At 45.5% G+C, this 13,109-nt stretch overlaps 1 protein-coding gene across 2 annotated transcripts in view; it reads right to left on the bottom strand.

Annotated features, from left to right (window-relative positions):
* LOC148831501 (neuroplastin-like) overlaps positions 1 to 12,752 on the bottom strand; it is a 60,482-nt gene extending 47,730 nt beyond the window's left edge. The window contains exon 1 of one of the 2 annotated variants that reach the window (XM_088922116.1): positions 12,163 to 12,752. In XM_088922116.1, the coding sequence (XP_088778242.1) occupies positions 12,163 to 12,238 (76 nt within the window). In that variant the 5' untranslated portion in view covers positions 12,239 to 12,752. The remainder of the gene's footprint in view (positions 1 to 12,162) is intronic. The other variant, XM_088922118.1, reaches the window with a different exon arrangement.
* Positions 12,753 to 13,109: the final 357 nt, after the last annotated feature.

Below are 13,109 nucleotides of genomic sequence, written 5' to 3'. Positions count from 1 at the left end.
AGTCAGCAGCCTGGGACCTGCTGCCTTCCTCCTCAGCAACCCCAGTGCACAGAGACCTGCTCACAGGGATCTACTGACTGTGTGCGCGAGGGAACCTGCGTGCAGGCATGTGCAGGGCGTCTCAATGTGCACCCTGGCCAGCAAACAGCACAGGAGCTGCACAGCAGGGCCAAATGCAACCAAGGCCTTTGTGTCAAACTGCATTTTGCTTGCTTTTTGTAAATAATAATTACTTACACTTATATAGCGCTTTTCTGGACACTCTACAGGTAATGGGGACTCCCCTACACCACCACCAGTGGGCAGCCCCACCTGGATGATGCTACGGCAGCCATAGTATGCCAGAACGCTCACTACACATCAGCTATCAGTGGGGAGGAGAACAGAGTAATGAAGCCAATTCATAGAGGGGGATTATTAGGAGGCCATGATTGGTAAGGGCCAATAGGAAATTTGGCCAGGACGCCGGGGTTACACCCCTACTTTTTTCAAGAAACACCCTGGGACTTTTAATGACCACAGCAAGTCAGGACCACGGTTTTAAGTCTCATCCGAAGGACGGCGCCTGTTTACAGTATAGTGTCCCCGTCACTATACTGGGGCATTAGGACTCACATGGACCGCAGGGTGAGCGCCCCCTGCTGGTCCCACTAACACCTCTTCCAGCAGCAGCCTTAGTTTTTCCCAGGAGGTCTCCCATCCAGGTACTGACCAGGCTTATACCTGTTTAGCTTCAGTGGGCTGGCAGTTGTGAGCTGCAGAGTGATATGGCTGCTGGCCAATGGAATGAAATATTTCATTGTCCAGCAATGAAATGAAATATAATGAAATTAAATATAAAGTAAAATCATCAAAGGATAATGTTCTAATGACGACATGAACTGCAGACAATAGGAAATTGTGCACTGTGATTCCTCAATGGGAGGTGTACCACGTATGGACTTCACTGTGCAATCTGCTGACAGAGAGTCACAACACCTTGGGCAGATCCAAATAGGCTGTAAATAGGTCTTGTAAAAATCAAGATCTCTGTGATAGCTCAGCTCTTTATACTGTTATTTTAAAGCTTAATATCCACTTCAGAGCACTGCTCACAACTGTGGACAGTTTGTTTGCTTGAACATACAGTATCGATTGTAAGAGTAGACAATAAATATCCTCGTTCTTTTTTTCCTCTAAAATCTAAACAGGTGGTTTAATTAAGGCAGTTTTCTTCAGCTTTTCTTGAAATTACAAATCAAAACAACTTTAAATCAGTTTTCCTAGATCTTGGAGCAAACTGAGGCTGCCCAGTATGTACAATAAACACCCTGCAGGCTGCAGCTGCTCAAGGAGGGTCTAAAAGCCTTTCGCCACAGAAGAGATCCAGCTCCCTTTCGCACAAACTGCCTGAGCTGCAATATTCCACACAACATGCCCTTGAGCTGCTCCTCTGCACGTTTCAGGTCTCAGCACGTGAGAGTGCCTTCTCGAAAGCTCGGAGATCGCTAGGTCTCTGTACAGAAGTGCAGTTATTTAATGAGATTTAATCCCACTAGACCTGGCTTCGGTTCAAATACTCAAATCCCTTGCAACTCGCAAATACTGTTTCTCTTCCACGTTAACCCTCAGAGGCAGACTGTCCTCTTTCACACACACTGAGCTCCACGAGGCTCCACGAGGCTCATCTCGTGTGGTGGGCGGAGTGGTGGCTCTGTGGCTCAGGATCTGCGCCTGTGGCTGGAAGGTTGCCAGTTCGTATCCCGCGGCCGGCAGAGGAATCCTACTCCGTTGGGCCCCTGAGCAAGGCGCTTAACCCCAACTGCTCCAGGGGTGCTGTATAAATGGCTACCCTGCGCTCTGACCCCAAGCTTCTCTCCCTGTCTGTGAGTCTCATGGAGAGCAAGTTGGGGTATGCGAAAAGACAAATTCCTCATACGAGAAATTGTATATGGCCAATAAAGTGATCTTATCTTTCTCCGCAGCCTCTGGACCTGCATGCTGAGGTCTGCCTGTCACTTTCTGGGACCAATGAATAACTTTACTCTATTACTAAATCATACCATGCACGCTAACGGATTACTTTTTAAAAATCAAGCTGTACAAAAAGCAGCTTTTAGTACATTTTGCACATGCTATACCACATACAGATTCTGACCTTCACACGCTCAGCTGCAAAAAAATGTTTTTATTCAAGTAGTTTACATTGTCATGGAAGATGCTTTTGTAAAAGCAAGGTAGGGAAATATTGCAGGTTATCCCCAAAGAAAACGTAAGTGAAACGTAGAAATACGTTTCATTATAGGGTTAATTAAATTAAACAAAAAGTACAGTGCTCTGCACCTGCCCATCAGGGATGTCCTGCAGTCTCCTGCAGTCACAAATGCTTGGTGGTGTCTTCAGTACTGCAGCCTGGCTGAACTCCAGCGACTGATCGCAACAGCCAGTAAAAGCAACAATAGCTCATTTGAAACTCAGAGTCCTCAGGAAACCTGTCACATGCACTATGATGGATTCTACAAAGGATTCTAGCATTATAATTATTATTACCGTCTGCTGGAGTAGAGAAAAATAATCCTCTGTTAAACTGTTAAAAGATTTCAAGACATTATCTCATCAAATGCTACTGCAAACTACAAGTGACAACCTTTCTAGAAGTTTTTATTACCCTAAAACTTTTAAAAACTGAATACACTATAGGCTACTATTTCTAGTTTGAAAGCTGCATAAAAATAGATCGTATGTCCCAGATTTGAGCCTCAAGAGAGAACCAAGCAAGGTGATAAGATATCCGTACCTGACACACTCTTAACCAACACACTTGGGAAGATTCACAACAGAACAACTGGACTGTTCACATCGATTCATCAAAACCTTCATTCTTCATCAGATAACATGAACCTCCAGAGCATTAAACATTGTAAAATGATTACGTTAGCAAGTTCCTATTAAACAACTACTTAAACACGATTTCCTAAAATTGTATTTTTAGAATCTGTACTTCAGAGGCTTATCATACTATATTGAATGAGGGACTATGGGGATCCAATCTAGTTTACTCGACAGGCAAAAACCAGCTCTGGTGCTATAAATCTAGTCCTCAACCTACTTTACCAAATATCACAGAACCACTACAAAATTAGACCTTTTTTACAAGTGCTGAGTTCACTCCTTATTTTGGAATGAATTTGCATTTCAAGCAATGTAATGGAGGTACCTTAGGGTTTGACAGTTTCATACGGACTTTGAATGAAGACGTCTATATTTATATCTTCACCTTATTTTATCAAAGATAAAATATCAAATATCAAAGCAGACAAAAAATAAAATTTAAAAGGAATGCAATTCCCACATTATGAATGTTTTACTCTAGCACCTTTGTAAGAAATGCTGTTTTTTTGACAGTTTTAATAACCACCGATTTATACAAGGGAAGAAATAAGGTAAGGCGATAGATTCACTACTAAGGTTTTGCTCTCTGGGTATCAACTCGATCCCAACAGGCTTCACTTTCCCCACCCGTGCACCAAGGCCTCCAGGCCAAGGCCTCTGTGACGAGCAGCTGGCAGACTGGAGAAGCAGCTCTGAGGAGGAGAATGAGTGGACAAGCCTGGACGGCTTTCGGCACAGCGCCCGCAGGCTGGAGGCGCTCTGGGTGTGGACCGGCAGTGACCTGGGAACCTTTGTTACAGTTCTTGGCACTGATGCACGTTTCAGGCCTGAAACTGTTGGGAAACTGTGCACAGCGTGAAGGCGCTCAGAGCTGTACTGCTCCGTGGCGGCTGGGAAGAGTGCTCCCGAGAGGCGGGTTTCCCCAGGAGGAGAGAGCAAGGGGCACAGTGCAGCTTCTCCCTGGGGCTGCAGCCCGTGTGCGTCGCCCCCCAGCCCCAAGCCAAACCACACCAGAGCCACGATCACGTCGCTTCACCTGCTTTCAGAGCTCCCACTGTCCAATTCAAAGCTTCATTTGCACAAACTGCCAGATAATCTGTTTAGACAGACGGACAGTGGACGGTACCCTCCAGAACAGGTGTGTGTTCTAGCAGTTCTAATTTCTGATTGCAGAAGACTGATCCTATACCAGTTGGTGTTAATATAGTACTGCAGATAAGGTCACCCCTGTGCCTCCGTACAATCGATGCTACAGTCAATGTTTTTTTCTTTATTTACAAATAAACAAGGGGAATTGAACGAAGAATACAAAAATACCACACATTTCTCAGGACAGGAGAGACAGTAATAAAATGCAGGGGGGAGTAATTATAGAAGGGCAGGAGTGTTTCTCAAGTGGTACAGTCATCAGTGTGAAAGTGGCATTTCTGATGTTGGCAATGGAAATAATAAGAACCAGGGTTCTACACAAACAACACTAAGTGTGACAGTAAAAATGAGTCCACAGGTTCAAACCAATGGAGAGAATTCTGATTCTGACAATTCCTGGATCTGGAATTCACCGCAAGGTTCCTTTGTGCTCATGTTCTTGCTTGGGAATGATGGGGGGGGGGGGGATGAGTGGAAATTGATTTGTATTCTATTTGTGCTGATTGGAGGAGAAAAAGGGAGAGACCCATTTTGTTCACAAAACAGTAAAGAAATGATGAGTTGCCACCTCTCACAAAATGTCTGAATAACCAACAACTACAGCACTGGACAACAAAGGATAAAATCCACTTTTTAATTTTAACTCCTTTATTTCAGCCAATGAGTTTCTGAAGTCAGAAAGGCCCCAAGACCCACAGCACTCTTTGAACAACTGAAAACCCTTGTATTCAAACCTGATGCTGAAAATGAACAGAAACCAAACAATGCAATGTGTGAAATGCAAACACATCTTCTGAAAATAGGGCTGTATTTCCCAATTTAACACAGGAAGCTAAAAATATGTTGGTTATTACCAGTTCTGCCTGATGTAGAAAGAAAGGTGGGCAGGAAAAAGTTTGACAGTTCAGCCAGATGTGTGGATCAGTCAAATAATGATGTTTATAGCTCACAAACAATTATAATGCTACATTATGAGAACATGTACAGTATTTAACTCAGACATAAGGAACATTAACTCCTCCCAAACCGGTTTTACTTTTACATCATGTATGGAATCAGATGTCCCGATTGCACTGATAAAAAATGTTTTCATTGAACTATTCTGTTCAGAAGCAAGTGCCAGTAATGAACACATCAGTCTTTAATATTACCCTAATATAAATAGCACATCCCCTCTTCTTTTTCAAAATGTTATATTTATATCATCTGAAATTGCTGTGGTCTATTAGCAATTGGGTTCAGCAAAAGTAAAAACGATGTACAGTATCTGACATACTCTGTGGAAGCAATCCAAACCAACGTCTGTTTGCAATCCTTTCACACTGCAGCAGTCCCCAAGCAAGGGCATGTAGTAGAAATGTCCACAGCTTTGTACAGCACCATTCGTCTATTCTCTAATTACACACTGCTCTGTAAGGGGGAGACTAATTGAAATTACAGATTAAGAGAGCAGGTGGCAAAAAAACAGCACAGCCCATAGCTAATCACACTAACAGCAGCCCACGGCCAGATCAATGCACTGCCTTAGCCTAGATAATAATGAGAAAGAAGAAAAAGTGTAATAAGAATCAAGATTTTTATACAAGCAATAGAATACCTTTTATTGAGTTTTCCTACTTTAGTAAAAAAAAATACACCTTTGGTACAAATCTTGGCTACAGCTCTCTGGGGTGTAACTGCATACACTACAACTGTGAAGTGAGCTACAATATTTTAAAATAGACACTTTACCCCTAAGTAACAACAAAAATACCTGAATACAGGTTAAGAAAGCAAGTCCACAGTTCTTTAGACACAATTGTGTCAAAACATTTTATGTTTGCTTTTTGTAAATGAGCGCTATAAACTGTTTTCTTTTTCTACTCTACATGCAGAATGGCCAGGGCCGCAAGATGCTAGATCCTCCAAATGTGCTTTTCAGGCTACAACAGTACAGTAAATTCCTACGAGGCTCGTAGACAAGTCTTTAAGTTGCACCATTCCTGTGTACTGTCAGGCTCATGGTGAATTAGCCCGTGCCCAGGCGAGCTGTGTGAACTGAAACCCTCTACACTAGGAGCTCACAGATCCCGTTTACAATGGACGGTGAGAAATCAGGATCCGTCCGTGCTGTGCCTCAGATCTATATTTAGCAGCTCACCGCAGAGGGACGGAAGCAATTTACAGCCCAGATGCATGTGCGCGCTGTTGAATTTCGTCTCATGTGATTAGCGAAGGCACAGGCTATAATTCATAGCTCAAGAACATTGAGCCCAATGTTGACAACTACTGTCAGATCCAACCTGACAGCAACAGAGCTTTTGTGCTTTTCTAATCAACATCCCTAAAATAATTTATTGACAAATTATTTAGACCGTAATTATTTCTCCTGGTGTCCAGCTTGACCGTGACAGTATGGGAACAACCTCAGTACACAAATCTGCATCTGGTCTCCCAACTACACAACACATTGTGCATTAAAGAAGTCAGAAAAATCAAGATTTTAAGGCTCTACTGCCAGTATATACCAGGGAATATTAAACACACATCACCTTTTAAAGGTAAAGACATAAAACCGAAGTCTTGACTCTCTGTGGTCATTAAAAATCCCAAGGTGTTTCTTGAAAAGAGTAGGGGTGTAATATAAGATATCCCCATCTATGAATTGGCTTCATCACTCTGCTCTCCTCCTCACTGAGAGCTGATGTGTGGGGAGCGTTCTGGTGCACTATGGCTGCCGTCGCATCATCCAGGTGGGGCTGCACACTGGTGGAGGAGAGTCCCCATTACCTGTAAAGCACTTTATAAGTGTAAGCAATTATTATTATTATTATTATTTTCAAGGGGTGGAGGGTGGTGCAGGTGTTAATATTTTGGCAGTAAGCTATGATCCTGACTGCCACACTACACGACTTACTCCTCTTTAATCTTTACTCACTTTTAAAAGGCCACACATTCACTACTGTAGGCAGTTGTGTTTCTTTTGTGAGTGTTTTCAATCTTTTCTCCATCCCAGATGAGATTTCTGCTCAAACAAACTGCTAGCATTGGCTTCCTACTTAAAGCGGTTTCCATACTGCCCTTTAAAGACAGAGCACCTACAGCACACAATCCATGGCAGATGAAGGAAAGCTACCGTTTGAAACACATTGTTCTTCTACTGTAATTGAAATGCAGATGTTTTCCTAACTTACTTTGAACTGTACCACAGTGAGGAAGAACGTCTCTGTGCTTCAACTGGAATACCACCTAACATCTTTCAGCCTTTAGGTCATGGAAGTCAGAAAAGACCAGGAATACTGTACATCCTTGTGCTTACGGTAAACGGTAAATTCATTTTCTCCCTTTCAGAAAGTAAGTGAAGATTTTACACATACAGTAAATATTCAGCCTTTTGTCCTCACAGGGCGACTTCATAGAAACCACTGGCTACTCAGAAACCTTTCCTTGGTGTTGTATTATGTATCACTACATGTCTTGCCTAATAAATATGCCAGCTTGTATTTAGTGACATTACATTTTGCAGATTTCAATGAGGTCAGCTATTCCAAACCATATTGTAATTTCCACCGCGCTCCTCACTTTGTGTCCTCGGTTACATCATTCTGGAAGACGGATAAGACACTGATTGCATAAGACTTTGATCTGTTTCAGATTTCACCAGCTGCAGGCTCTTGTACAACCCATACACATGAAGCAGAAAAGCAAATGTACTTCATTTTAAATTCACACGTCTGCCAATCAACATTTTTCTCTGAATAAGGTAACAAGTCCCCTCTATAAAAGCCTGCCGGGAGAAAATAAAACCTTAAATTGCTCAAGCTGCTCACGCTCTTACATTTTGGAGATGCTCAGGCACTTCTGAATCATTAACAATCAAAAGCAACTATACATTACAATAGATATTGTTATATACTGTATATATATACACACATTGCCACTGTGAGATTATGTTATTTTTTAAATAATTCCAAACATTCCATACATAAGATCATTATGGTTTAAACTACAGTAGGTAATGAACATGGTTGATCTTGTTTTTAAGAATTAAGTACACTGAAAAATATCTAAAAAGAAATAACATCAGTGTGTGTATAGTTATATTTGCAGCCCTCACTTGCAGCATAGCGCTGTGCAAGACTGCTGCTGAAAATACTACTGACATCGGCTCCCTCAGACTCCAACACCCACCGGCTCCCCGCAGGAAAAGTGCCAGTCCACTTAACCAGGCTGAGACACAGCAAGCGCTTGAAGGCTGCTTTCATTTCTCTCTCTCTGTGCTCCTACAGCTCGCCCTTGAAAAGCACAACGCCTCACAGCTGTTCCCTGTGGAAGAGCAGGGAGACACTGTTCTGAGCACCTGGAGCGCAGGCAGGATGTCCTGTTCGGCACCAGGCCGCTGCTCCAGGTCCTAACTGGATACGGACCCCAGTCCAACCACGGACAGCTTTTTGTCCCAGTTTAAGATGTGCTCTGCTAGAAATAACCACTCAACTTTAAAGTACATTTTTTTTTATAAACTGAGAATCACCAGTTCTTTTTTTATTTTGACATACTCCCACAAACGGAAGTAGCCGATCGTGTAGTAATAAAAACCCTTGGAAAGTCCAAGGATGTCTGAAACATGTTGAATAGATCTCAGAGGCAGGGAGAAAATATGCCCTAGCAAAAGCAACAGTATGATTTTCAACTTCGGCACACTGGAAGGAACCTTCAGACTCTACAGTGAGACTCAGAACATACTCAACTGGTGTCACTTCTAGCAACCAGCTGGCCTCCTTAACGTTCCCCCTTAATTCAATCGATGGAGCCCTTTTGCTAGCTTCTCGACCTGGTCTGCTGCACCATGGGGCTGCTGGCGCGTCACGCGCTCGTGCAGTGTACATGTGCAGGAGGTCCGAGGTGTGAGGGGCTTTCCTGTTGCGTGTGGCAAAGCAAATGAGAAGAGCTGCTCTGGGCAGGAATGGCAAGGAGGGAACTGAGTAGCCAGTACAGCGCCCAGACAGGCCTGCACAGAGGACACGGAGTGCAAAACAATCAATACGACCAAACGAGTACCCTTCAAACAATCGATACCGCATTATACCAAAGCTCGTTGAGAAAGTGCACGAGCTGTGCTCTGAAAACATCGAGCAACTTTCCATTCAGATCAGAACACGATGTTCGCAACCTGCTTTCTGAGGTTATCGCAGCGAAACACTGGAGACCCGCAGTGGCATTACAAGAGACCCCACGACCCCTCCCCCAGGGCAGTAGTGTCGCACATCACATAACATAACATGCAATACGTCCTGTAACCCATGACTTCAGAGCACATCCAGTTGCACACATACAAATTATTCTAATCTCACGGCATCTCCAGGTGCTGCACCGAATTTGTAACCAAGCCAATAAGGCAGTGAACCCATCACAAAAAAACACACTCAAAGGGCCAGGCTCTTACTTTAGACCTTCAGAGAATCTAACAGAACTGGAGTTCCACAAACGCCCAGCACAATCGCTCAAGCAGGTGTCCACAGCCCTGGAGCCTAGAGATCCCCAGCTCCATCTCACAGGTGACACTAAATCACCTGCTTCTTAAAGATTAGGAACACTTTGACATAGCTTAACGCTTAAACCAGTAAATTCTACTTTTAAGACAGATTCAGATTTTTATTCTAAATGATCTCTCAGTCTGTTCATTTAACAAATGTCCCATTTACTTGATTAAATAGAAACTGTCCCAAGTCTTTAGAAATCACTGATTCGACGGTTAGCTCTAAATTCTGCTGCACAGGGGTTCTCTGGGAGCAAGACCCTGACCAAGACACCTCACCTCACCACACAGCACCCTGACCAAGACACCTCACCTCACCACACAGCACTCTGACCAAGACACCTCACCGCACAGCACCCTGACCAAGACACCTCACCGCACAGCACCCTGACCAAGACACCTCACCACACAGCACCCTGACCAAGACACCTCACCACACAGCACCTTGACCAAGACACCTCACCTCACCACACAGCACCCTGACCAAGACACCACACCACACAGCACCCTGACCAAGACACCTCACCGCACAGCACCCTGACCAAGACACCTCACCACACAGCACCCTGACCAAGACACCTCACTCCTCACCACACAGCACCCTGACCAAGACACCTCACCACACCACACAGCACCCTGACCAAGACACCACACCACACAGCACCCTGACCAAGACACCTCACCGCACAGCACCCTGACCAAGACACCTCACCACACAGCACCCTGACCAAGACACCTCACTCCTCACCACACAGCACCCTGACCAAGACACCTCACCACACCACACAGCACCCTGACCAAGACACCTCACCACACAGCACCCTGACCAAGACACCTCACCACACCACACAGCACCCTGACCAAGACATCTCACCGCACAGCACCCTGACCAAGACACCTCACCGCACAGCACCCTGACCAAGACACCTCACCACACCACACAGCACCCTGACCAAGACATCTCACCGCACAGCACCCTGACCAAGACACCTCACCACACAGCACCCTGACCAAGACACCTCACCTCACCACACAGCACCCTGACCAAGACACCTCACCACACAGCACCCTGACCAAGACACCTCATCTCACCACACAGCACCCTGACCAAGACACCTCACCACACCACACAGCACCCTGACCAAGACACCTCACCACACAGCACCCTGACCAAGACATCTCACCTCACCACACAGCACCCTGACCAAGACACCTCACCACACGGCACCCTGACCAAGACATCTCACCGCACAGCACCCTGACCAAGACACCTCACCACACAGCACCCTGACCAAGACACCTCACCTCACCACACAGCACCCTGACCAAGACACCTCACCACACAGCACCCTGACCAAGACACCTCACCGCACAGCACCCTGACCAAGACACCTCACCTCACCACACAGCACCCTGACCAAGACACCTCACCACACAGCACCCTGACCAAGACACCTCACCACACCACACAGCACCCTGACCAAGACACCTCACCACACAGCACCCTGACCAAGACACCTCACCACACGGCACCCTGACCAAGACATCTCACCGCACAGCACCCTGACCAAGACACCTCACTCCTCACCTCACACCTCATGTTTACTGTACTGTATATATCAAGGCCTTCTCTGACTCTGTCCAGCCTCGATTACATACAGTAGATGTGGACAGTATTTACAGTAGAAACAAACACCACCATTCAGAACTCAACCCTCCTAATTAATTAGGATAGTGTGTATTCTACCACAAAGGCTTAATCTAGAAGCATACCGTGTGCTTATCAAAATTCCTTAATGTACATAAACAAGCACAGAATATACACTGTTTGCCTGTTTTGTGTCACAACATGGCAGGAATATTTAATTAATGTCTTTGCAAAAATCTAAACAGACAAATGTCATGAGAGTAGGCAAGAAACGGATCAAATCATCCTTGCCCCAATAAAATCAGACCAATGAGATGCAAATTAAAGGTAACTAAAGGCTTCTGATGCGTACTGTAGGTCAGATAGAACAAACACGTACTGTACCTGTCCTACCTGACCTGCAGTAGTTTAAGGGCAGTCAGATCACTGAAGGGCCACCTCCACCCTAGCCTTCCTAACTGAGATACAGCACAGAAATCTCGGGAAAAATGCCCTCAATGCAGCATTTCGATGTCTCTTGGGGAAAAGGACACATTAAACGATGAATATGTTCGCAAAATAACGATTCAGTTTTTACACAATTCTGCACTTAAACGATTCAAGATACCGATCGGAGGAGGGAAAGTAACGCCAGAGGGGAACAAAAGGATTATTGAGAAACTGTCCAGGCGCATAAATATATCGGTTATAAAATACTGTATGTACTGTAGCACCAGCGACCCATCTGTCACGCCACAGCACCACAGACACACGCCGGACACGCAATTAAAAGCCGGATTACGAAAACAGAAAATCTCCCACTCCCGACTACACGAGTCGATGCTATTTATATAAAGGTTTTGCAGCTTAAAACAGAGTCTGTCCTGTTGTAATGTCAGAGCGGTCCCCCCCAGAAGACCTCACTCACCCCACAGGGCAGATGCACCTTGTACCGTATCGGAAGAGATGCCCCTGCCGACCCGGATACCCCGATCCTTACCGTTCTGAGCGCAACCCAGCCGCAGCAGAGAGACCCCCAGCAGCACGGCCGCTAGCGCCGGAGTACAGGGCATCATCCTTGGGCTCCGGTCGGGAAGCCAGGTGACAGCGGCAGCGAGGAGAGGTATCGAGGGTGAAAACAGAGGGTGATGGGGAGAGGGGGGGAGGAGAGAGGCTGTCAAGATGGACAGTCGGGCGCTCGGACCAGAATCACGACGACGAGAGCCGATCCCTGCCGGTGTCTCCGGGAAGCGCGGAGGAGCCTTCCGTGCGAGCTGCCGGCAGGAGACTGCGGACAAGGCGGTTGCACGGGAGATGCCGATGCAGGACAAGAAGCCTCCTTCACTGGATTGCAGAAGACAGATCCCGCGAGATCACCTCACTTCCTTGAAGTCTGCGAGAACAGCAATCCGGAGCTCGACACCAGCACCTTGTCTCTCGGAGCGGCACAGCGCAGTGAGACAGACTGGACCTGCCCTGCGGCGCTCATGCACTGCACGTTACAGCGTTGTTAACTGGGAAAGAGCTGCGGCTCCTCACTTCTGGGCAGTAAATACACAGCCAGACTTGCACCCGTATTAAGCAAGTGCATTTCAATCAACCGGTAAATCCGTCAATGCAAAATGTACAGTCCAGTATAGATGAACCTTGCCCGTGTCATATACTGCACATGTGCTATGCTGTGCGAAGTCACAGAGGGTGCACCAGAGAGTGCGACCGAACATAGTTGCACTCAAAAACACACTTGTATTCAATTATATGTTTGTAAAAAATCGATACAAGACGAAACACTTACTGAAACATTGTTTCAACACGAATTCAAGTTAAAAATGTTTTATTGCAATATGGAAACTTGCTCACCTACAGAGAGAGAGTGTTGTTTTCAGCACATTATTTTTTGTGTAATCATCAGTTGGCATGACAGACAGCAAGGAACGCTGGTTGTGT

This window comes from Atractosteus spatula, chromosome 7, assembly GCF_055471065.1.
Source record: "Atractosteus spatula isolate fAtrSpa1 chromosome 7, fAtrSpa1.hap1, whole genome shotgun sequence".
NCBI classification, from domain to species: Eukaryota; Metazoa; Chordata; class Actinopteri; order Semionotiformes; family Lepisosteidae; genus Atractosteus; species Atractosteus spatula.
The sequence above is the reverse complement of the archived record's forward strand: the minus strand, read 5'-3'. Positions and strand labels throughout refer to the sequence as shown.